This window comes from Colias croceus, chromosome 11 (genome assembly GCF_905220415.1).
Source record: "Colias croceus chromosome 11, ilColCroc2.1".
NCBI lineage: Eukaryota > Metazoa > Arthropoda > Insecta > Lepidoptera > Pieridae > Colias > Colias croceus.
In genome coordinates, this window is record NC_059547.1 from 2,485,343 (window position 1) to 2,509,317 (window position 23,975).

Sequence of the window (23,975 nt, forward strand, 5' to 3'; positions counted from 1 at the left end):
TGACGTAAAAGTTGATTGCCTGTAAAACTTTTGTTCGATATTAGTTCGGAATTTTAGCGAATGGATCTAAATTTGTGTGTGACTTTGGAACAAAGGCTGAGTTTTATGTTTATGTTTTATGAATACGACATAGAGAGTATTTTGTGTGTGTATGTGTAGGTAATCTGTGTATTTATTTATAAAAACAATTTATAATTATTATACTTTATTAGCAATAGGACATCGTTATTTATAAAATACTATATATACTCCGCGGTTTTACCCGTAGTGCTCCGCTCCTGTTGGTCTGAGTGAGATGACATATAGCCTTCCTAGATAAATGGGCTATCTAACACCGAAAGAATTTTTCAAATCGGACCTATAATTCCTGATATTAGCGCGTTCAAACAAACAAGCTCTTTAGCTATATTATATAAGAATAGATTACTAAACAGATTCTGAATAAGATTTTTCCGTAGCACAAAATCAACTACTAAAGACAAAATGGTACAAAAATATACCTTAATCGTTGCTTTATCTAAACGATAATAAATTTTATTACAGAGAAATGGCAAATAGTACAAACAGGCTTTTATACGTAATAAGTCCACAATAAACTAGCGCTTAACTATTGAAAACACGCTCATAACTTGCTAATAAATCATTGCCGAAACAATAAGCAGGGTTATTGGCGTCAAAAATTTATTTCAGCTTCATTTTCGCTGGGATTATTAAAGGATCTTGCGATTTGGACACAATGTTTCTGCATTATAGGTATATATTATATAAGTTAAAAGGCTAAAAATATCCTTGTCCTAAGAAAATGCGTATAATATTATGGTGATACAATTTAATAATATTCTGCATTACAGGCTGTCCCATCTTCGATGTAATATGCTCAATGGAACTTATATATGTGCATATCTACGCTGATTACGTTAAAAAACACGTGTCAGTAGTGAAACTTCTTTGGCAAGATTCAAAGATGCCAAAATCGTCGCCTATTGCGACCTTGAAATTTTACTCTCAACACACCTAATGAAGTTTCACTTCAAAAATATGTTCTTGAACAGTATATTATAGAAAAAAGACTTGTGGCACTCGGGGACTGCCGCGGTAAAGCTATTGCATAGCATGCCTTCAAGCCACACCTCCGAGCCCGTCGGAATGGGCAGCGTGAGGTTTTTTCGTTACGGAATTTCTCGATTCGGTCCCCACGCTCAAGGCCCGCGATAGAAACTATACAATAGCTTAATAAATCTTGAATGTATTTATCCGACAGCATAGCATACAAATGTAATTAAAATCTAAACGTTCCAAAAAACTGATAGGTACACCTTAAAAACTGCGCATTACTCTCGCAAATTGTAAGGTATAAAAAATTCCACAAAAACCTTATTCTCATTCCATCTGAGATAGAAATTTATTTCTCCAAGTCATCTGGGATTCGGACAGTATTTTCGTTTTAGGGTAGGAAAAGTAAACAGGCGTAATAATCTTAAAATGAACCGGGGAGATGCTGAACGATGGGTAGAGTTGATAACGGTGAAAATTAAGATAAGTGTACTTGTAGCATGTATATATAGAGATTTGGACTTTGAGACAGTTTTTCAAACTGAATTATAAACCTTGAAATTTAAAAATAGAAAAATCGATTATGTAATTATGTATACCTCTAAAAATTTACGAATAAAAAACTACGACCGTGGGCGGGAATCGAGTCTGAATAATTGGAACCCATAATAACTTTAATCTCATTCAATTTAATTTACGCATAATATTCCTTTCGACTAAAATAGTAAAATAATAAGTTGGATCATTAGATTATTATAGTAGTCTATGTGATTAATATATAAAACAATTGGTGTCAAATGTCTCTAATTAAAATTCAGGGATATTTGAAACGTCGAAAGGGGATATTAATATAAGGCACTATATGAAAATACTAATTTTGAAAAACTTATTTTCGTTCTTATTACATGTGCTATAGGAGCCTAAACTGAACAGCAAGGATGTAGAGCCCATTTATATTGATCCTTATCAATAGCATAATATCTCAATATGAAATAGGATATTTCTGTGATTTGTCGTAAAATAAAGTACCTAATAGGTCAATACGTAATTATGAAGCTACTACTATTAAGATATTATTAAACCTTCATAGAGTCAAGATCTTCAGATGAAACACAAGATTTATATCTGAGTAGCTAAGCAAATAGATTATCTTCAACACACCACGAGTAATATATTTATCTAGTCATTAATTCTAATTATTTATCATTATTTTTGACTGACCGTTTGGCTCGGTTGGTAGTGGCCCTGCCTTCCAAGCCAGAGGTACAATTCCCACCCGGGGCAAACATTTGTGTGATGAACATAGATGTTTGCTCTGTGTCTGGGTGTTAATTATCTATATTAAGTATTTATTTAAAATTATATATGTATGTTTATCAGCCATCTGGTTTGCATAACACATGAGAAAGCTTAGTATGGGATCAGATCGTGCCGTGTGTGAAAATTGTCCCGAAATATTTATTTATTATACGAAGTTTCTCGTCTGAAAAGACTAGGGTGTTTCCTGCTTCTTCGAACGATTTTCTGGACAAATAAACCGTTATGTTACTCCATTAATCATAACACACAATTCTTCAATAAAATCTCCCGGGTTTATCTATCTTAGTTTAAACAGAGCTAACAATATGAAGCGAACTTTATGCATTCACCCGCGGGAGCTATAACTTACGTTTATGTTGTAAATAATACGTTTTCGGCTATAGAAATCATGCTTTTTAACCAAAAATTTATGTAGCCAGCGTGAATGAAGGTAGTTTAAAACAGTGATTCATCTTTTGTGATGTATGGTTAACGTAAAATATGACACAAAATAAAAAAAAGACTTGTACTTGAAACTATGTTAAGCTTTTTCTATCTGTAATTAATACAATACCTATATAAATACGCTTACACATATATTATGTACATTTTTAAATAAATATACGCATTTGCTCATTTTATTTTATTTTGTTAAACTTTTAAAAACAGACGTGTGGTGTGGCACTCGGGGACTGCCGCGGTAAAGCTATTGCATAGCATGCCTTCAAGCCACACCTCCGCCCGTCGGAGTGCGGGGCGTGAGGTTTTTTCGTTACGGAATTTCTGGATTCGGTCCCCGCGCTCAAGACCCGTGATAGAAGCTATGCAATAGCTTAAAATATTACTTAAAAATTTTACTAAAATGACATCCACATCCTACGTATCTATAAACATTTAGAGTACCTAAGCAAACTATTGCACTAGCTTCGTCAAACACATTAAATACTCTACAATTTCCCCGACTATTACACTCACTTCCCATTGCAATTTATCAAAGATAAGAACTATTATAGAACCTTAATTTGGGTCTTTCTGGAGGACAGTATCTTATTCTTAGTGGCCAAGTTTTACGTCGTATAGTTATGGGCAAATCGTTTCGGAAATCGTTATTATAGTCTATCGTTACTATTGTTTAGTTATTCCGTTATTTATTGGAAACGTATGAACGTTGTATAAGGAGCTTTTGAGCTTAATACTCTTGTATTACTAAGGATATTTTATGATAAATTCTCGACTAAAATTAGTAACAAACAACTTGTATAATGTTAAACTAATTTCTACATTGTGTGTTTACGACTTGAGTTATATTACTTTACTTGAATATAAAATTTACTAGCTTACCACCCGCGGCTTCGCCCGCTTTGTCTACTACCTAATAAATTATATACTGAAACCTTCCTCTTGAATCACTCTATCTATTAAAAAAAACCGCATCAAAATCCGTTGCGTAGTTTTAAAGATTTAAGCATACAAAGGGACGTAGAGACAGAGAAAGCGTTTTATACTATCTAGTATATATATTATATATACTGTAGTGATTAGCGATATATTATTTAGATAGTTTGATAAAAAATATAACAAAATAGTGTTACATTGCTCTAGGTAATGATTCGAGAATATTTTGTATGCAAATTTTTTCTTTGTTTTTCCATATTTACCTTATAATTAAGCTTGTCTCTCTTCTACGAGCGCTACAGCTAACACCATATGTAGCTGATTTTGGTGAATACAAAAATAAATACATCAGTTGCGAACACAATTTCAAAAGCTTCAACCAAAGCGCCTGAAACATTTCAATTCTAAATTATATCACTAAATCAGATTTTCCCGAAATGGGTCAAACATTGTAAGCCCTAAATAATCACATTTTTCATCTTATTTTCGACGCTTTTGTGCCCTTACTGGTTACATCTTAGCGTCTTATGAACGGATTTTATTGTACCTATATAAAGTTAGGTCGTAATTCGTTTTAGTATTTATTAAAAAAATAAGCTTTTAAGTATCTATAGCGAAAAGAAAGGTATGGATGTAAGTAATAACTATATAATAGGTATAATTCAAAAAATTTCTTCGAAAATATGTTCGTTGGAAAAAAAATGTTAGAGCTTGTTTGAATTTAAATGTTATTCCGAGAAACTGTTCCTAATACATTATAAGGATTTAGCAATTCAATTTTAATACAGAGAAACAAAAACAAATAACATTTACCTATATCAACTGATAAAGAGCAAATAAAATATCATTTTATCAATTAGAAGAGCATATTTTATCTTAAAATTATTCTACTATTAATACACAATACATACGTCCACAATTAAAAATTACCTATACAAGTTAAAATAATGAAATATTTCAATAAACATCATTAAGTTAATACCGCTGCTTCGCTCATTTAATATTCATTTTAAACGTTATGGCTCTGCACTGCCAAATTATATTAGTTCAAAGTTGCTTGTGTTATTCGGAAAACGGCTTAAATTAATATTAATTTTGTTTCAATTAGCAGATGAGAATAGTTTCTGTGTAACTTTAGTATACAATAGTTTATAATCATTAAGCGAAATGCATTAATTGTTAACCTATTAATATGTGTTTTGCATGATAATATGAAATGATGAATGATTTTCTGTAGAGATTAAATACAGGGAAATACTTATTATGATATGTATATCAAAATTTTAATATAATATAACTAAATAAAATATATCCATATAATTTTAAATGAGTTATTTCGCACGATTAGAATCAGGTAAGTTTATCACATTGATATATATACATATGGAGACACACCGCCTATATCACTTATGTTCCGCTCAACATACGCCATGGCGTAACTGCACGCTCATTTTTTATTTGTTTTAAAGTGAAACGCATCAAATATGCCTTCGTGTGTGTTACGATATTGCACAAATAATACAAATAATACGGAAATGTGCAAAGGAATAACTTTCATCGGTAAGTACCTAACTAGATAATAATTCTTAAAACTTAGAGCAAAAAAATGTCACACAGATTTTGTTTGTGGTGTCTCCTCCATACCTAGTAATATTATCTCAATGGTTTATAAAAAAAAATATTACCAACCTGCATAATTATAAATAAACACTTTCGAGTTTGAGTTTCAACGTTGATTAAAGTACCTAGATAATTTAACAAAAATATTGTTTTTGCTAGTATAGAATGTTATTCTAGAAAATTAGATATACTATATTATAATGTCTAGTTTATATTTAGATACTAGTTGTGCCCCGCAGCAGCAGCAGAATCAGTAGTTCTTGAGATTAGCGCGTTCAAACTCTTCATAAAATATTAAAATATAATATTATGTTTATGATTTTCTCGAATTTGTTCGACGTATTTCAGCTACATTTATCGTGAAAAGGTAACACATACAAGCTTTTGTCACTCTCTAGTGATTTAATGATCTAAACAAAAATACGTTAAGATAAATATGGGCGATATATTTTTGAAGAAATTATTGTTATTTATATACGTATAGAACAGATTTAAGTTAATGTATGTACCTTTACTACATAATATAAAACAAAGTCGTTTTCTCTGTCCCTATGTATGCTTAATTCTTTAAAACTACGCAACGGATTTTGATGCGGTTTTTTAATAGATAGCGTAATTTAAGAGGAAGGTTTTAATATATAATTTATTAGGTTTTAGACAAAGCGAGCGAAGCCGCGGGCGTAAAATAAACTAACAATTAGACTGCTTGCGCCAATCAATAAAAGTTTCTCTATGTATGATATCTTTAATGTTATTTATATATATACATATATGATATTAAAATTGCCAATTGAAACAGGGTAACAATATTCGTAATTATATTGTAATGTAATTTTAATTTCTCAACTAATATTTAATTAGACACACGTGCCAAATTGGTTTCCGGGAACTACTCTCATCTTGAGTTTAAGTACAGTCGAGATAAGTTGCACAAACAATGTAATTTTCCCAACCTTTGTTTCGATACAAACGTAAGTTTAATTAGAGATTAAATCTCTGTATGTGTACAAAGCTTCTATCTTAAGGACGAATTCCAATATATGAATTTATTCGATGAACATGTTAGCTGGAGACTGCGTCTTCGCTTGGTACCTGATCGTTTACGTTTCGTTTCGTTACGTTTTAGTTCAGGATCCATCGCCCATTTTTGCAAGTGATTACTATCAAGCTAATTTTCCGTGAGTAGCTTTATTTTGATGAGACGCCCAATAATTTCCGGTACGAAACTCTCGATTGTGGTAGCTAACAGAGCTAACAAGGATACAATTTTTTGATTTGATGGTTCTCAACTATTTATTACTAACTGAATTTTTTTTGTTCAATCTCAAGATAATTATCTAAATTATTTGAAAAAATACACTACTAAATATCACCTAAGCGATTGTACCGATTTCAATGGAATCAGAAAAGTTAATGAATATTGTAATATAAACTCTGATGTCCACAAAAAGCTTTTACTTAATGCGAAAACTAGGGAAGCAGCTAGTACAAAATTACATAAAACATAATATTATGACTATTAAAAGTTATGAACCAAAATATATTCGCAGCATCGTAAATGCATTGAAACTGCCGTTGATATTTATCTCCAGTTTGGATGCATATTTATTTACCCTATTTGCAATCTGGTGTAAGGTTGTCTGTAGAATCGGAATAAAAAGCAAATACGCTGGTGTCGTTCAAAGCAGGCAAACATACAGATTGCGACCCGTTCACACCCTCTCGACACGACACTTTTAACGATTTAATTATTTTGGACGTTTCCATTTTATGTAAACGAGAGTTTGCGTTTGTTAGATGGAAGACATTTTGTTTTCAATTAGAATCATCCGATTATGCCCTTCAATTTTGTGAACCAGAAAATAACGAGTTTTTAACATGAATGCATTAAAGTTCATAAAAATATACCTTTAATTGTATACTAAAATTCACAAACTGCAGAATAAAATAGTGGAATTATACAGTCTTCATTCGAGTACGTACTACAATCTATTTTTAAATTTATCTGCATTGCGATGCTCAGCTTAAAAACTACGCACTCAAACGAGCTCAAATCTCAATTTTTATTCGTCTAGACCGAAAGATACAAATTACTGAGAAAACACATTCATATATTCCGCTTATGTTGAATCACTAAACTACCTTCCAAGTATCTGTTGAATTTAAATATTTTATATGTGAGTACATCGTCACAATAAAATGTGAACGGAGTTGCATAGCAAATGAAAACATATTACTGTAGTTGACGTATAGCCTCCATTGAGAAGTCCAGTTCATGTTTTATACGACGCGGAGGTAATATGAAAAGTAGTCTTTTGAAAAAACTATATCGCACTAAGCTTTTCTGGTTGAGTATTTTTAATGGACGCATTTCGTGTTAAGACACAAACGGTAAATGTCAGTCGTTTTGTTGGGGGAAGATGAGAATAGGGTCAACTATAAAAAGCCTGGTGAGGACTAAAGTTAGTCGTGTAGCGTTAACTAGGTCATAAAAAGGTGTTCTTTCATTTAAATGAGATGAATATAGCAATATTAAAATCATCTTAATCATCGATTAGGTATTCTTTTATTTGATGGTCACATGGTCACAATTTAATTACATTTACCATAGCTGTATTTTATATAAGATTAGCCATAAGAATGTTAACGTTAACATATGGAAATTGTTAAAAAAGAACGATTCTTTGATATTCGGAAAGCAATGCTTAACACTATGACTAATTAATTCTTTTTCAAATTGACATATTATAATTATTGTCAGTATGTCCGTAATTTATAGGTTAAATGTAATAACTTTTTTTTAACATTGCCTGCTGTAGTTAATCAGAATTTTTTAATGTTAAGAGCACACACATTTCATTTTTGTTTAATTTGTATTGTATGTAGATATCGCCTAATTTATTATTAATTTTTGTGAATGTAGTCTTCATCTGTAATAGTTGTGCATAATAATGTGTAAATCCTATTGTTACTATTTAACGAGAATGATACATATGTAACAACTGGTGATGAACCTTTTTAATAAATAAATAAATAATTATAATCTAAAACATGTCTTTTAGATGCAGATTTTAAAACAACGTAAATCTTATTATAAATTATTTTTTGCACATAAAAGGCCGTGCAAACGACACACAGATACGATCGAATTGTTATGATAAAAAATAAAAATTAATCAGTGTCAATAAAAATAATATTGTATTCGCTATCAAATGCGAAACAGCTATAATTCAATAAAAATGCTCGCAGCGCAATATTCGCCCAGTATAGTGAAAACTTTGAATAAAGCTCTTGTTTTTATTTACTGAAAATTAAAAACACGATTTATATTTCAATAGTCAATAGAACTTTATTGGATTTTCTGCGTTAGTTAATCAGTTAGAACACAATATAAAAATGAATGATTTAAAATTTATATGAGCAAAATATTTAAAGGTTTTACTGTTAACCATAATTTTAGAGATAAGTTGGTTTGGTAGGCGGATACTTAAAAATATTTGATCTTATAGTACAATAAATAAATTGCAAAAGTGGCATCGCCTAACTCGACCGTAAAAAAATATGTTGATCATGAGTTACTATAATAAGTATTATGACTGAATGATTTTAGTATAAGATGTACAATCTAACAACAACAAAAAAAAAAAATCTCTTCCTAACACCAATAAATGAAACCCATAGACTAACTACGCTATACTCATTAACGAACAATCACTATTCACAGCAGTTTAATATTACACAGATACTTCATACAAATTACTATACGCTGCCAAATAAAAGTCATCTATTGCATACATATAACTTGCATATAGCCAAAATCTGGCAGCACCGCTTGCCACTAAAAAATTAAAACATATTCCAAAGTTATAGCTGGCAACAAAATAAACAGTGTGCGGGCTTTCCGATATATCTGATTATTTATTTATTTATATACCTTGCACGTTGTATTCATAAATGCGGCTATAAATATTAAATTCACTGAAAATCAGTGCTGAGGTATTATGCCTCAGGTATCCTGATTCCTGAGGCAGAGTGGCTTCCTTTTTTAGCGCACGCATCCACACATATATTTATGTTTTCTATTACCTATTATTTATAATTTACAATGATATTTTATATGTGTGTTGTGTGTGTTGGAATAAATAGTTTCTTTATTTCTTTCCAAATAAATAAATGGACATTTTAATGCATTTGTATTGATACAATGAGGTGAAATTTAGTTGGTATCTTGAATTAATATGCGACGAAGAGATTTTCTACATAAACTTCTTCAAATAAGATCAAAATTATTAAGGTTATTTACCCATATTCCCAACATAATAAATAATATCTAATTATTCAATTACTTAAATTTTGCTTACGTTTATTAAATCCTACAAACTTTGCACCTGTCTATGAAATTCATGAAATTGACATTCTTAAACACACGTTTAAAAAAACTCCGTTCTTATTATTTTTTTAATGAATCTTTGTTCGTCGTCTAATATGTTGCGTGCATCCAAACATACCAAATGTATATTTTGATTTATAAAGCAATAGCCATAGATAGTTTTGCACCTGCTAGCTACAAAAATACCGTTATCTGTAAAACATAATTCTAATTTCAATAATATGAGATAAGATTTAAAAAGTTTACTTAAACAGAATTATAATACAGTCTACACCCACACATCGACATCTTTCACTCAAATATCGACCCAATTTCAGTGATTCCAAACACACGACCTTGTCCATAATTCTACAATGCAATTCTACTAAAATATCATTATAATATGAGGGGAAATTTTAAAATATCGACTATCAAGTATCAGAATATTGGCGGAGCCAGCCAACCATATTGTAGACTCGATAGGTGGTCTAACGAGACGCTTCGTTTTTTATTTTTAATGAGCCATTTCTTTTATAAGGCTTCTGCTGGAGAGAAGACACTTTGTGTAGTAGGATTAAAGTGAGGTTAGGAAAGATTGTGCATTTCGTTCTGTGAAATTATATTATGTTTATATTTTATTAAATGAAAAAACGACGATGTTAAAAGTTTATGCCTACCATACATTTATGAGTACCTACATATTTGCTATTTCACAGGATAACTTACATTCATAATGAATCAGTTTAATTTCAAACTATTTATGAACACATTTAAATTATTTTAAAATAATATTTAAGTGGAATCTCTTCAAGTATTGGGAATAGTTTCTCTTAATTTACCTATTTTATATATTTTTTCAACATTAATACATATGCACGCTAGATTTGCACATTCTGACTACAAAAAACTTTATTATTATCTCCTACAAATCGTGCCGCAGTCATAATTACACCGAACAAGAAGCTATAATAGCGACCACTTAGACAACAGTCCTTGAAAGAGACAAAAACGATTTCCCTCCAAGTTCTAACCCTCTGAGCTATAGTATTATCTGTGCTCTGGGGTTACCAGCGCATTAGGCTCAAACTTCATCGACCTTTATGTCACTCTAAAAACAAATGACGTCTCGTTGAATATTAATAGTAACTAGTGCTTGACTCTTAGTTACAAGTTTGTGTTAGTGCCACGGTTGAGAACTTGATTCGATGAATTTTGTAGACCAGTACAGTTAATAATATAAATTAAATGTGAATGTAAGTGAATCTTAAGAAATATTTTAACTGGATTAAAAACATAGGATTGGTAACATACTATATCTTGCAATTATGTGGTATAAATAATCTAATGGAGCATCTATCTATTTCCGACATTTTTTCTTTCATTGCTATCGTTCTAAATCTACCAATTTCCGTTAAAAATAAGTTTTAGGGGTTTTTTTCCTATATTGTACAGGGTGTCCCAGCAACGGTATACTAAGCCCCAAGGAGTTTATAGTTTTGCATACGCTGAGTACGTAAAAAATACTTATAAAATTCCATACGAATTTTTTTGACAAATAGATGAATTCTTTAAACTCTACACACGCCTAACAAGCAACCCGCCCAATTTTGCCACCAGCACGTGAGCTATCGTTTAAGATTATGTTTTCATAGATAAAATGCTCACATTAGCTTTGCGTTATAATATGCTGGCTGCGCGAAGCTAGAGACGAAAACATGGATTTTAAGGAAAAATTAAGCAAAAAATTAAGTATTATTTGTTGTTTAAGTATTTTTTACGTGATCAGTGTATGCAAAAGTACAAGTCCCTTCGCGCTTAGTATACCCATAGTGGGACACCCTGTAGGTATAGTAATATCTGTTTATTATAATGATGGACCATTTTTCCACATTCCGTGCCAACAGTGTTGCCTGGAAGAGATTGATTTTAGGAAAGGACGGCCTTCTCGCTTAATAAATAAATTAAAATAAATATTCTAAATATACAATCTAAATTCTACATACATAATAACTTCCCATAAATAATAAATCAATAACTGTTAGATTGATTGAATAGATTGAGCAGTGGTGGCTCAGTGGTGAGACCTCGGACTTCGAATCGATAACTCCGGGGTTCGAGACCAGGCGAGCGCGCAGAAATTAAATTGATTTTTCAATTTATCTGCGCATGTTGTAACATCACCACTGCTCGAACGGTGAAGGAAAACATCGTGAGGAAACCGACATGTCGAAGAATTAAAAAGTTCGACGACATGTGTCATCCGCCAACACGCACTTGGCCAGCGCGGTGGATTATGGCCTGTACCCTCATAGGAGGCCCGTGTCCCAGCAGTGGGAACGTATATGGGCTGATGATGATGATGATGATGAACTGTTAGATTGGTCGGTGAAACATGCAAATTGACTACGGTATTTTAAACTTTCCGGTCATTATTCATATTGTTCGTTCTTAACCCTTATAAGTATTATAAGTAATTTTAAATAAGTTGTTCTGTAAATAGCGTGTTTTACTTCAAGTTTTTATCTGTCTAAATAAATAATTCTTTGATCACTATAATATTAAGCATAACATTTACAACAAAGTAATCAACTATTATTAATTATAGATGAATATAAGAAAGAAGGCAGTTTTATTTTCAGTTCAGTTCAGAAGCTCCAAAACTACTGAATCTAAACTTTTCTTTCACCATTAGAATGTTACAAATTAGTCCTGAATAACCCAGGCTAGACATTATTATCTTATACCAATCCACTCGAAGCCGGGACAAACGGCTAGTCTTCTACAACCTTTAAACTTCTAATAAAATGGATTAAAAACGTAGGAAACATGCTCATATCCTCAATAATGATAAGATCGTCGATGTCTATGTTCATAATATAAAAGTGGTAATATAAGTTCGTAATAAACGACGAACAATTTTTTATACTATATAGACTGAATAGATATAGAATGAATATATCAGACATGTCATATTATATTCGTCAGACTTTGAAGCCTGATAAACGCGCCAATTGCTCGGTTGACACTCCATTAAACGAAGGAAATGTCTTTTAATATTTGGAAGGGGATTACCATATTGATAACTTGAAAAAATTATAGCCAAGAGTAAAATATTGCTTGATATCAGGGCTATGTTACTTATATAGAAAAATAAATAATATTTCGACAGAATTGCAATCTCACCGAAGGTTTACACAAATTATTTCCTATAAAAATGTACCAGTGCTTCTTGAGCCAATTAAAGTTACGTTTCTATTGATATCTCAAATATAGAGTAGATCAGAGATAGACGTAATTTAAAATAGCATAATAACAAGCATTAAAATGTTTTTCAATATCTATTGAATTTTAAAAAAAATAAAAATAACACTAAGTTACACTCTGAAACATAACATTCCTTTTGGCTTCTTTATAATGTATACAGAGGGTAACATCAGAACCACACAGAACCAAATTCTCAAATTTTCCAATAAACCGTTTGATTACTAGATATAATATTCACATAATAAAGAGGTCGTTTGAACGTGTCAAACGTGACAAAATATTACTTCATCACGGCGCTGTCAGACGGGACGACACGATATTGATAGGCTGCATATACCCAATTCACACCCAATTGTTTTGATCAAAGAATACGTAGTTGTAAGAATTCATGAGGTTTACAATATTGGCCATTTCAAAGACTGCTTTATATGTTATATTTACAAGATTTTATTTCGCAGCTTTCCCGTGCAAAGAAATTCCTATGGGAAAAAGATCGCTGGCTTCCGAACTGTCTCTAGACACAAAAATCTACCATAGAATGTTACTGCTGCGATGTGAAATAAAGACAATGATGAAACAAAAAACACACACTTTCGCATATAATATAATATTAGTAAGGATTAAATTCTAGAGTATAATGACGTATAACTAGTTGCATATTGTTTCGCTTCTCTATTAAGTGCATCGTCTGGTTTTGTGGCAAATATTTTGCATAGTTAAACAACAGTCTTGCAATAGCCAAGATTAACAAATTATAAAGTTCTTACTGACAATAATTAGGCTCTTAGCTAGAAGACTTGTTACCGGTCATTCTTTAATAAACAAACCTCACCTCAGGCTACTTAACTTTCAATTATGTATCGACCATTGAATGCAAATGATTTTCAAAAGAAAAATTATAAGCCAAGGTATTATTAGCTTGAAAAATGAGATATAAAATGGATCTAAATATTCTTCTGAACAGAATTATCAATAGTCTGTAATAATTACTGAAACATATCAATCAGTTTTGTTAAAATATTTATTTCTCTGTTTACAAAATTTTCACTGAAAACGAATCGCGCTTCACTGCAAGCGTGATAAGCTCCACAAAAACGCACCAATAAAACGCAAACATTACTGGAAATACATTACTTCCTATATTTCGTATGATCCTTTAACAATAATTTAGGGCAGTCACCTTGAGTGTTGCGTTGTTGCTCGGCATTCAACTGTTTTATTATAGCGCGCTACACGCTATGGAGTCACGGCTTTCAGGGGTTTATTTGATTTATAATACAATAGAAAACATACACACTTTAGCCGTTTTGTAAGCTATTATTTATGATGGATAAGTGTTATTTTATACGACGTATAGATAGTTCATAGCGTATCTTTTATGAGGAAAATGAATGAACTTTCTTATGGTCCGGAGATTTTTTATAATACAAGGAGTATTGGTCTGAATTGAAAATATTTTGCTTGTAGTTATTGTATTTGTATAGCTCAATATGGAAGATTTCAATCATGCAAACACTATTTAATGAATCACTTAAATGTATGACTATGGCGAAAAATAAATTCCGAAACACGTGCGCCAAATTTGATGATATTTTGGTTTTATTCGTCATTTTCAGGACAAGTTTTGTAAAAAGGACGAAAGAACAGTTTTTATACAGGGTTACTTGTAAAACACCAGCAACCTCGCAGGACAAGATAGCTAACATCATAAGTAACAACATTTGTTCTACGACTTTTGGCATAACGCAATTAATTATTTTTAAATGATTTTTTAAACTTTTATTGTACTCTCCTAATATTTGTCTATGTTCATTTGTGTATGTTCTATTCATTATCGGATGGACGACGCGACGTTCCCTTCCCTCTCTCGATCGCTTCTTGTTTACGTAATTTTTGGGAGGCGTAGAGTTTATAATATTCAAACGGAAAATTAAATGAATATTTATTTTTCTATGACAATAAAATCTAACAAATTATCAAAAATCGTAGAACAAATGTTGTTGCTTATGATGATAGCTATCTTGTCCTGCGAGGTTGCCGGTGTTTTACAAGTAACCCTGTATAATATGATTTTAACGAGAAATTAATATTTTAAGCGTAATTTAATCATGAGTTTCATGCTGATTAAGAAGAGTTTTCGGTACTGTAATATACGAAATTCCGATAAATTTTTAATTAACGTCAATAATTTATCAATTTTATACGTATCATAATATTAAATATTCAAGGAATTTATTGTAGACCTATATTATTGTTACTTAAATACTTAAAATATTTAATTAAAATTGGTTCAGATAGTTTCTGTTCATTGTGCAGTGGTAACAGAAACTATCTGTACAAATTTTAACGGTTTAATGTATATAATAATGAATTTAATCAAAATTAAATCGAAGTATTACCATTACCCTAAAAATAATTACTACAGTTTTATGTCACGAAAACAAAGCGCGGAAAAGCAATATTCATTTCAGAACGTCTATTCTGGCCCCATCATTTTTTAGTAAATCGAGGAGGGCGGGTGAAGTTGTTAAAATCGAATTAATTTCGCTTCAGGTTAATCTAGGTCATACTTTAATCTAAGTTTATAGGCTTAACCAAAACGTGCCTATCTACAAACAACTAGTAAGCCGGGTCAATTTTATAGCTTTGAATAATAAAATAAGAGAAAAATTGGAAAGGACAATTTCCTTTTCGATAGAGAAATTGCTTAATCTTAGGGACGAGGTTGTAAAGTTAATACAATGATAAAGCGGAAAATCTTGATTCACCGGAATAAGGTTTTGTGTCTGTATGGATGGATATGTTACTAATTGTTATTGTTCACTTTTTGTCGCTGTTGTTTGCTAAGATTTTTTAGTTAATTGTTAACGAAATGCCGAAATTACTAATTTTGGTCTTATAATCATATCGATTTCATTTCCATATAAAATATTATCCATTATCGGAAACAATTGATACGATTTCTGTGGATAAAGGCAGGAGTAAAGGCAATCTCTACACGTGTCAACAATCGATATGTCACAGGAATCATCTTAGGTGAAAAGGACTATAATTTGATGTGCTATTTTTGTTAATGTTTTTGTTAGTGTAGTGTAGTGAAGTCCCGTGTCCCCGTAGTGGGGTAAGGGGCAGATGCATTATGCATACATCTGTTTCACTGATCGATTTTCTTTAGGGACAAGTAGGTGATCAGCCTTCTGTGTCCTACCAGACCGAGACATTTTTTTTTTCTTCGTCTCCACCGGGAATCGAACCCAGGACTCCTCAGTTCTATGCTCACGCGTCAACCACTGTACCAAGGAGGCGGTCATTGCGGTCATCAATGTTTTTGTTACCATACAGTAATTAAAGGCCATTATAGTTGTAAGATGTTCGAAGACAAATAATATGTCATATTTTTGTACAAGTTAATTTATATTGAAACTGGTGTATGTTTACATAGCAAAGAAGTAGTCCGAATAAGTAAGTACACAAAATTGTATGGAGTTGGTGTAAATATTATGTTTGTCCACGTATCTTTAAAAACAATTGTTGAGAATACTTTCATTCCCATATTAAATTACACGTAGGTAAGTCATTTCATAAAAATACTGGAACCAATTTATATATAACTTTTCTTTGAGGTATATAATATGAAGCGCCATAGCAACACTATAATAAATAAATAATAAATAAATATTATAGGACATTATTACACAAATCGACCTAGTCCCACAGTAAGCTCAATTAAGGCTTGTGTTGTGGGTACTAGGCGACGATAAATATAATATTTAATAAATACATATATAGATAATAACACCCAGACCCAAGAACAAATAATTGAGTTCATCACACAAATATTTGCCCTGACCGGGGATCGAACCCGGGACCGTCGGCTCAGTAGGCAGTTAGTTTACCACTGCGCCAACCGCGTCGTCGATAATGAAATTATTACTCTACATTAGTTAAACTGTAGAACTCATGATCTAGGAAGATATTGCCTTGCACATGCTTTAACTTGGGACAGTTATGACAGTTTCTAGCTTTACTAATTTGCCTCCTAGCATAGTTCGTAAATAATAATAACATAAGCATATATTAATCAGAAATTTAAAAGTGATAGTAATTACTATGAAATTTATACTAATATTATAAAGCTGAAGAGTTTGTTTGTTTGAACGCGCTAATCTCAGGAACTACTGGACCGATTTGAAAGATTCTTTCGGTGTTAGATAGCCCATCTATCTAGAAAGACTATAGGCTACATACGATCACGCTACAACCAACAGGAGTGGAGCCACGGTGAAACCGCGGGGAGCAGCTAGTTAGTCATAATATTAATAAATAATTTCTAACAAATACATATAGGAACGATTTACAAAAAATATTAAAATTCGTTCATTCAATTTTAAGTAAAAAACTGGACTTAAAATAATTGGTTGTTTGTAAAGTAGGTTTACGATCGAGATGTTTACGTGATAACGTCTTATGATGAGATGAGACGCTCGAGATGAGACGGGAGATCGGTCCGTCTCTCTCTCGTTATACCTGCGATCGCGCTCGTGAGGTTTTGGTGTGACACAAGTTTCTGAACATGTCACCCGACTAAAACGATTTTAAAGACGTTATCACGTCAATAATAAGTGGTGTATTACACCAACCATTATAGTTATTTACATTGAACCATCTCTGCTCATAAATATTGAAATAATTTCAATCAATTAAATCATAAATACCCGGCGTGTTACATTATTAAATTCGCATTCAGAATATTAATTTACAAGTCAGTCTAATTACATGAAAATAAATCTACATTTATATTACCAGTTAGTTTCGTGGAAATATGAAACAAGCATTAAATTATAATTTATATCAAGATTGAGATTAATAGATATTGTTTTATTAGATGAATATCTAAACAAGAATTTTAGTCATAAATATTTTGTAATATGTATTAATAAAATACAGTCTATATATTTTAATCATAAAGCTTTCATATTAAATATAAATATCTAATATATTATTATAATAGTTATTTGAAAGGCTAGACGCTTAGCAGGCATTTCTTTCGAGGTTGAACTGACCTTAGAGAAACAAAATCGAATCATGCAATCGTTAGAGTCTATCCGCCCGCCCCCGGGTTCGGGCTAATCTGATATAAAAATTATTAAATGTACCATGTATTATTGTGGATAATAGTAATATATTTTCTCAGAAATTTCAGCCAATTAGGATTGAGATAGACCGCGCCGGATCAACAAATTTACCTGCTATACGAAACACTGCTTACAACACCGCCAATTTCCTGAATTTGAGCATTTTTTGAGAATTTTAAATAATCTAATACCTTGTTTGTAGCAAGTATTCAATTTATGGAGAGGTGTAAAATGAGGAAAATATTATACTAAGCTGTTATTGCGTGATCAATATAATAATGTAGCCTTATAACTAGCAAAACTTTCAAGTAATATTAATTAAGCTATTTAATTATATCCTCTTATTTTCATAGATGTAATTTTATATGTTGTATAATGCTGCCAAATAATCAAGTTAAATATCTATCCAATGCATCAACAATTGAAACAATGTCATAACATTATTAACATTGCAACCCTAATCTCATTAGCTTTCAACATACCAAACAAAAGCAAATACAACATAAGTGCAACATAACCTATAAATTTCACCGCTGATTTCAATTATTTATCTGTAACAGGATACAACCAGATCACTCATAATACGCGCCAAAACATTTGTTGAACGTCAAATTAATGTCACTCAAAAGTCCAACTGTACAGATACAATATTAATGGACAAAAATATTTGTTATTTGAAATGTAATTAAATTTATCTGTAGCAGAATTCCGCTTTGATTGTTTTTGTTTGCGATGTTATTAATTCGCTGTTATTCAACAATTATCTGTGAATTAAACTACGGCCGAAACAGAAGTGGGATTGAAATAAGTTAATGAGAAATGCAAATGTATTTCTATGAATCCTATGTTAATAATCTAAGTGTGATTGCAGCTATGTTTTGGTTGTTTAATCGGACAGACACTTTCGGTTGTTTGACTGCACAGATGTGAAGGCACGTAGAGATACCTACAATAATATAACCAAAGTACAAGTACACCAAAACATATTTATTCAATTCATATAGTTTACCGGTAATTATATTATTATGGACTGAAATTCGACCTGTCAAATTCAAATTCAAATATATTAATTACTAGGTTTGCGCCCGCGGCTTCGCCCGCGCAGTCAAAGATAAACCCGCATAGTTCCCGTTCCCGTGGGATTTCCGGGATCGTGTCATTTTCCCGGGATAAAAAGTAGTAGTAGTAAATATGTCCTTTCTCGAGTATCAAAATATCTCCATACCAAATTTCATGAAAATTGGTTCAGTAGTTTAGGCGTGATTGAGTAATAGACAGACAGACAGAGTTACTTTCGCATTTATAATATTAGTATGGATTTGCTCGTATATGGATGCAATAAACCATCCTCTTGAATCACTCTACCTCTATATAAAAATAAATGCGGCATTAAAATCCGTTACAGAAACTTCTTTTTAGGATCTAAGCAATACGCATACATATTACATAGGGACAGTAAGCGGGAAGCGACTGTGTTTCATACTATGTACAAATTAAATCGTCATTATCTCTATTAAATATAATGTATATAGGTAATATCTCCGCGGAAAATCCAAATAAAAACAATTGAACATTTTAAACCAAACATACCTAATAATATACGTGAAAACGTATCTACTGTTTCATGTTTGTTAGCTTATTGCAGCGTGAAGATGCAACGGAGAAACCGATCTACGTGACTTCTTCCACGACGTATAGTATAAGAATCGATAGACACAAATTGAACTTTTATCCGAGTAAACAAAGAGACGCGCCGCGTGGTTAAACTAGTGTGAAAATAAAATAAAAACAATTATCAAATAATCTTTTTAAAAAGTTAATACCAATGTTGTAATTATAGTAATAACTCCCAAAACACATCCTACACTAAAAAAGTTAAGTTATAGTAGCGTAAGCTAAAGTATTTAGTTACAGCTAAATGAACCTTTAGAAATATACACTGATATTATAATAAGATCTATAATGAGATATAACGTCATGAGCGTCTCGAAACACATAGAGTGAGGGGTTCCATGGCAATACACGATATAATTCAAAGTCAATTACAGTCTTAATTAAGATAAACATAGTTGCCAAATGCGATACACGTTCGTAACTGTATCATGATGACATAATATAATTACGTTTATAAAAGTATTATAATTGTGAAATTAATCTATTCATTAAATGTGAAACTCTATTATCTGTAACTACGTAAACTTTGTTTTGTCTGCGAGGTAACTATTATAGAGCACGGCTAGTATGATATAATGCATGCACAAAATTGAAAATACCTTAATTTCGTAATAATTAAGCACTTCATACAATATTGTATGAACTTGTTATTTAAACAGTGGATATGAAACTCAAAACTTTAACACATACATAATAAAATAAACCCACACACGCTTATATAAACCTGGTTATTTTTCATACAAATAACTACGCTGGTGAGTAACTAACTGGTGACCTAAAACCTACGTAGTTTTGTACTGAGTCTGACTTTAGTTAAAATAGTATGTGGAGCGAAAATAAAAACTTTCAGAATTATATTTGATCCAGGTATGACGCACCGCTAAAGAACTATAAATCTTATTATAATTACACTTTCGTATCTACTATAATATATTACTTCATGAAACGTGTATCTACTTCTAATTAATTAGAAGGATATTATAATAATATCTTATGTACGTTATATATACATGATGATTTTTTTATGTTAAAAAAAAATCATGACTATGTTCCTTCATAATTAATGTAAACCCAGTATCCAATTCGGGTTAAACATATTATTGTTAATAGAGATAATGTTTTCAGTAATTAGTGGAATTTTAAATAAGGCGAGTGCTTGATCAAATGTAGGTTATAACAATACAACTACCTAATTACTTCAAATCAACATACAGAGCAATCACTGTTTACGGTTACGTTTTATTATTCAAGGCGTTCTGATTAAATAACTAATTTAGACTTACATTTTCACACAAAACGCCTAGAGGCCCGCGCAGCTTGACGATATTATTTCCTTAATTTGTTACAAAACAATTTAATTTCACCTAAAGAATCCCAAATAAAATCCTAACTTAAATGCCAAAACAAACATAAAGTATCACTAAAAGTAAGACACGAATATTGAATGTCAAACGCAACAATTGTAGAGAACCAATATCTAGAGTACTTATATTTTAACAACAACAAACTTACCAACAAATACAGATATAAAAAATAGCACGACCATTGTTACAAGCGTCACTCACACATTCATAATCAAATCACATTATTTACGTAACACAGAAACATTTCGAACATCACATTTCACGAGAGAATCCTGGTGGGTTGGCACACGTGCGCTCCCTACTGGCGCTCAAGCGAAACTGGTATGATAACACCCAGTTAGATTAGGGCTGCGCGAAAGAGAACACCCTGTGAAATTTGAAACTTTCGGAGCGTTTGAACTTGGAGCGCCGCCGAGTTCTTGGTAGAAAAACATTAAATTTTATATTGTCTGTAATGATTTGCGTTGCTAAACGGTTTTCTAGCTAGGGTTTGTTGATAGGATGTTCATTTTAAATTAGTTTTACAATAACTATTCATTTATTTCTGCTACTTTATGTATTCTAAGTTCTCAAAGGGTGTTATAACCCATTCAAAATAAATTCTTAATGAATTTTTGGCAAACATTTGATTCATCTTTTTCATATAATATTTTATTAAAATGGCCTTAAAATATATGAAATCTTCATCCAATGTCATGTATCTTTATTAATACCTTCAATGTGAAAGGGTCGGTCACCACTCAACACTATGGTCCACAATAGGTGCCGTCAAGTGGTCGCTCACAAAACTTATTTTTGTTTCTTTTTATGGTTTTATTCTTATTTTAGTTACTGTGTCGAAGGTGAAGCTACTATTACATAACTAACAGTAAGTCGTTATAAGCAATCATTTCTATTCTTAAAATAATTTGTTTTCTTTCATTGGGTTTTGGCCCTTTTCAAATTATTAAAGCTTATGAGATCTTATTATGTTATATTTAAAGTGGTTATTTATTTTCTTTATGATTTACTTTTATTCCATACACATACATTTTTCAAGTTTTATTATCTCTCTATTATTATCTCCTATTTAAATGCACAGATAGATAGAGCATCAACCTTATTCGTATGTAGTTCTATTAAAAAATTTCAGACGCGCCGACCAATCTCCCTTGGAACAGACAAGTGCATAGGAGATAATTTATTGTAACTGGTTAATGTACCTACTGATGCACGCGCACATAGTGCACTACCTTAAAATTTTTTCATTATTATAGAGTATAATATTATAGCGTCTCATTATTTTTAAGTACGGAACCCACAAAAACCATACAATTTACATTTCCCACTCTTGAATAATGACACTCGTATACTATAAAATGTTTTGAACACACACAATCTGAATAAAAACTTCCTGCAGGGTCATATGTAATAGTCATATTTTCAGGCATTATTTACCCGAGGTCATACCCTTATATGCGATGTCAGCTTAAGGGCCGTATTTATTTGGGGTCGCTCTAAAGTACCATTGACTTGTTTAGTTTCGTACGATGAGTGACAGATTATGCAGGAACGTGTCGGCGATTATCTTTATTACTCTTTGTTTTTATTTCTATTTGGCTGAAGGATTTTTTCTCCTAAGCCGCAAGGTGTGGGGGCGAACAATGTATACGTATAATATGTATTAAAATTAAATCTATACTAATTAATATTATAAAGCTGAAGAGTTTGTTTGTTTGAACGCGCTAATCTCGGGAACTACTGGTCTGATTTGAAAAATTATTTCGGTGTTAGATAGCCCATTTATCAAGGAAAACTATAGGCTATATATCATCACGCTAAGACCAACAGGAGCGGAGCCACGCGGGTGAAACCGCGCGGCACAGCTAGTATAGAATAATACACTTACCTACATGGCAATTTATTTTAATTTTTTTTTTGTAGATTATAGGACTTTGTTAATTAAGTCTATGATCAAAGTAAAATTAATTTTATTTATAATTAACACTTAGAATATAATCTTACATAAACAAAATCGTTTTCTGAAAATATCAATTTTCAACAAGGAAAAGAAAATTTTCAGGAATCACTTTCAATTATAAGTTATAACAGGATATTCTTGTACACAAAAGAAAAAGAAAAATATTAAGTAGGTACTATTTTCATACATATAGGTACTATAATATAAAAATATAAATATAATATAATATAAATATAATTTTTTTTTTTCATACATATAGGTACTATAATGGGCCGTGGGGTGCCGGTTTAAGAATAGCACCTCCCCATCTCCTCCCGTGGGTGTCGTAAAAGGCGACTAAGGGATACATCATACCGGAACGGGCAGCAGCGTTCCGCGATTCATTACCTACCACCAACTGCGCTCGCCAACCCGCCTGCCAAGCGTGGCGAATACTGGCATTATCCCCTCATGGATAGCACACCACCAACCAGGCCCCTAGTACCCGGCAGCCCCGCTATTCCAGGCTACGGTAGCGGCCATGGTAACGGCGGGGCAAGGGGTGCTAAGAATCACCGGATGAGATCCGGCTACCACTCCACACGACCCCTGGCCCTGGTAACATACAATGCACGCACATTGAGGACGGACGAAAAGATAGTTGAGCTGGAAGAAGAATTGAGCAAATTACGAATAAAATCATATCTACGTATTTAAAATTTATTCATTGTGCAGTTTTAATCAAATAAATATTCTATCTTGCAATATCCAATTACGGCCTTGTGAATGACATACACCAATCTAAATCTAATGCATATTACATTGTCTCGTTTGTAAGATTAGTAGAGCGTAATGTGTTTAAT

General features: G+C 31.8%; 1 protein-coding gene across 1 annotated transcript in view; it reads right to left on the reverse strand.

The window, feature by feature from the left end:
- Window positions 1-21,479, reverse strand: part of LOC123695529 — an 89,123-nt gene extending 67,644 nt beyond the window's left edge. Inside the window, exon 1 of the mRNA XM_045641404.1 lies at window positions 21,322-21,479. Within this exon, the coding sequence (XP_045497360.1) occupies window positions 21,322-21,355 (34 nt within the window). The 5' untranslated portion in view covers window positions 21,356-21,479. The remainder of the gene's footprint in view (window positions 1-21,321) is intronic.
- Window positions 21,480-23,975: the final 2,496 nt, after the last annotated feature.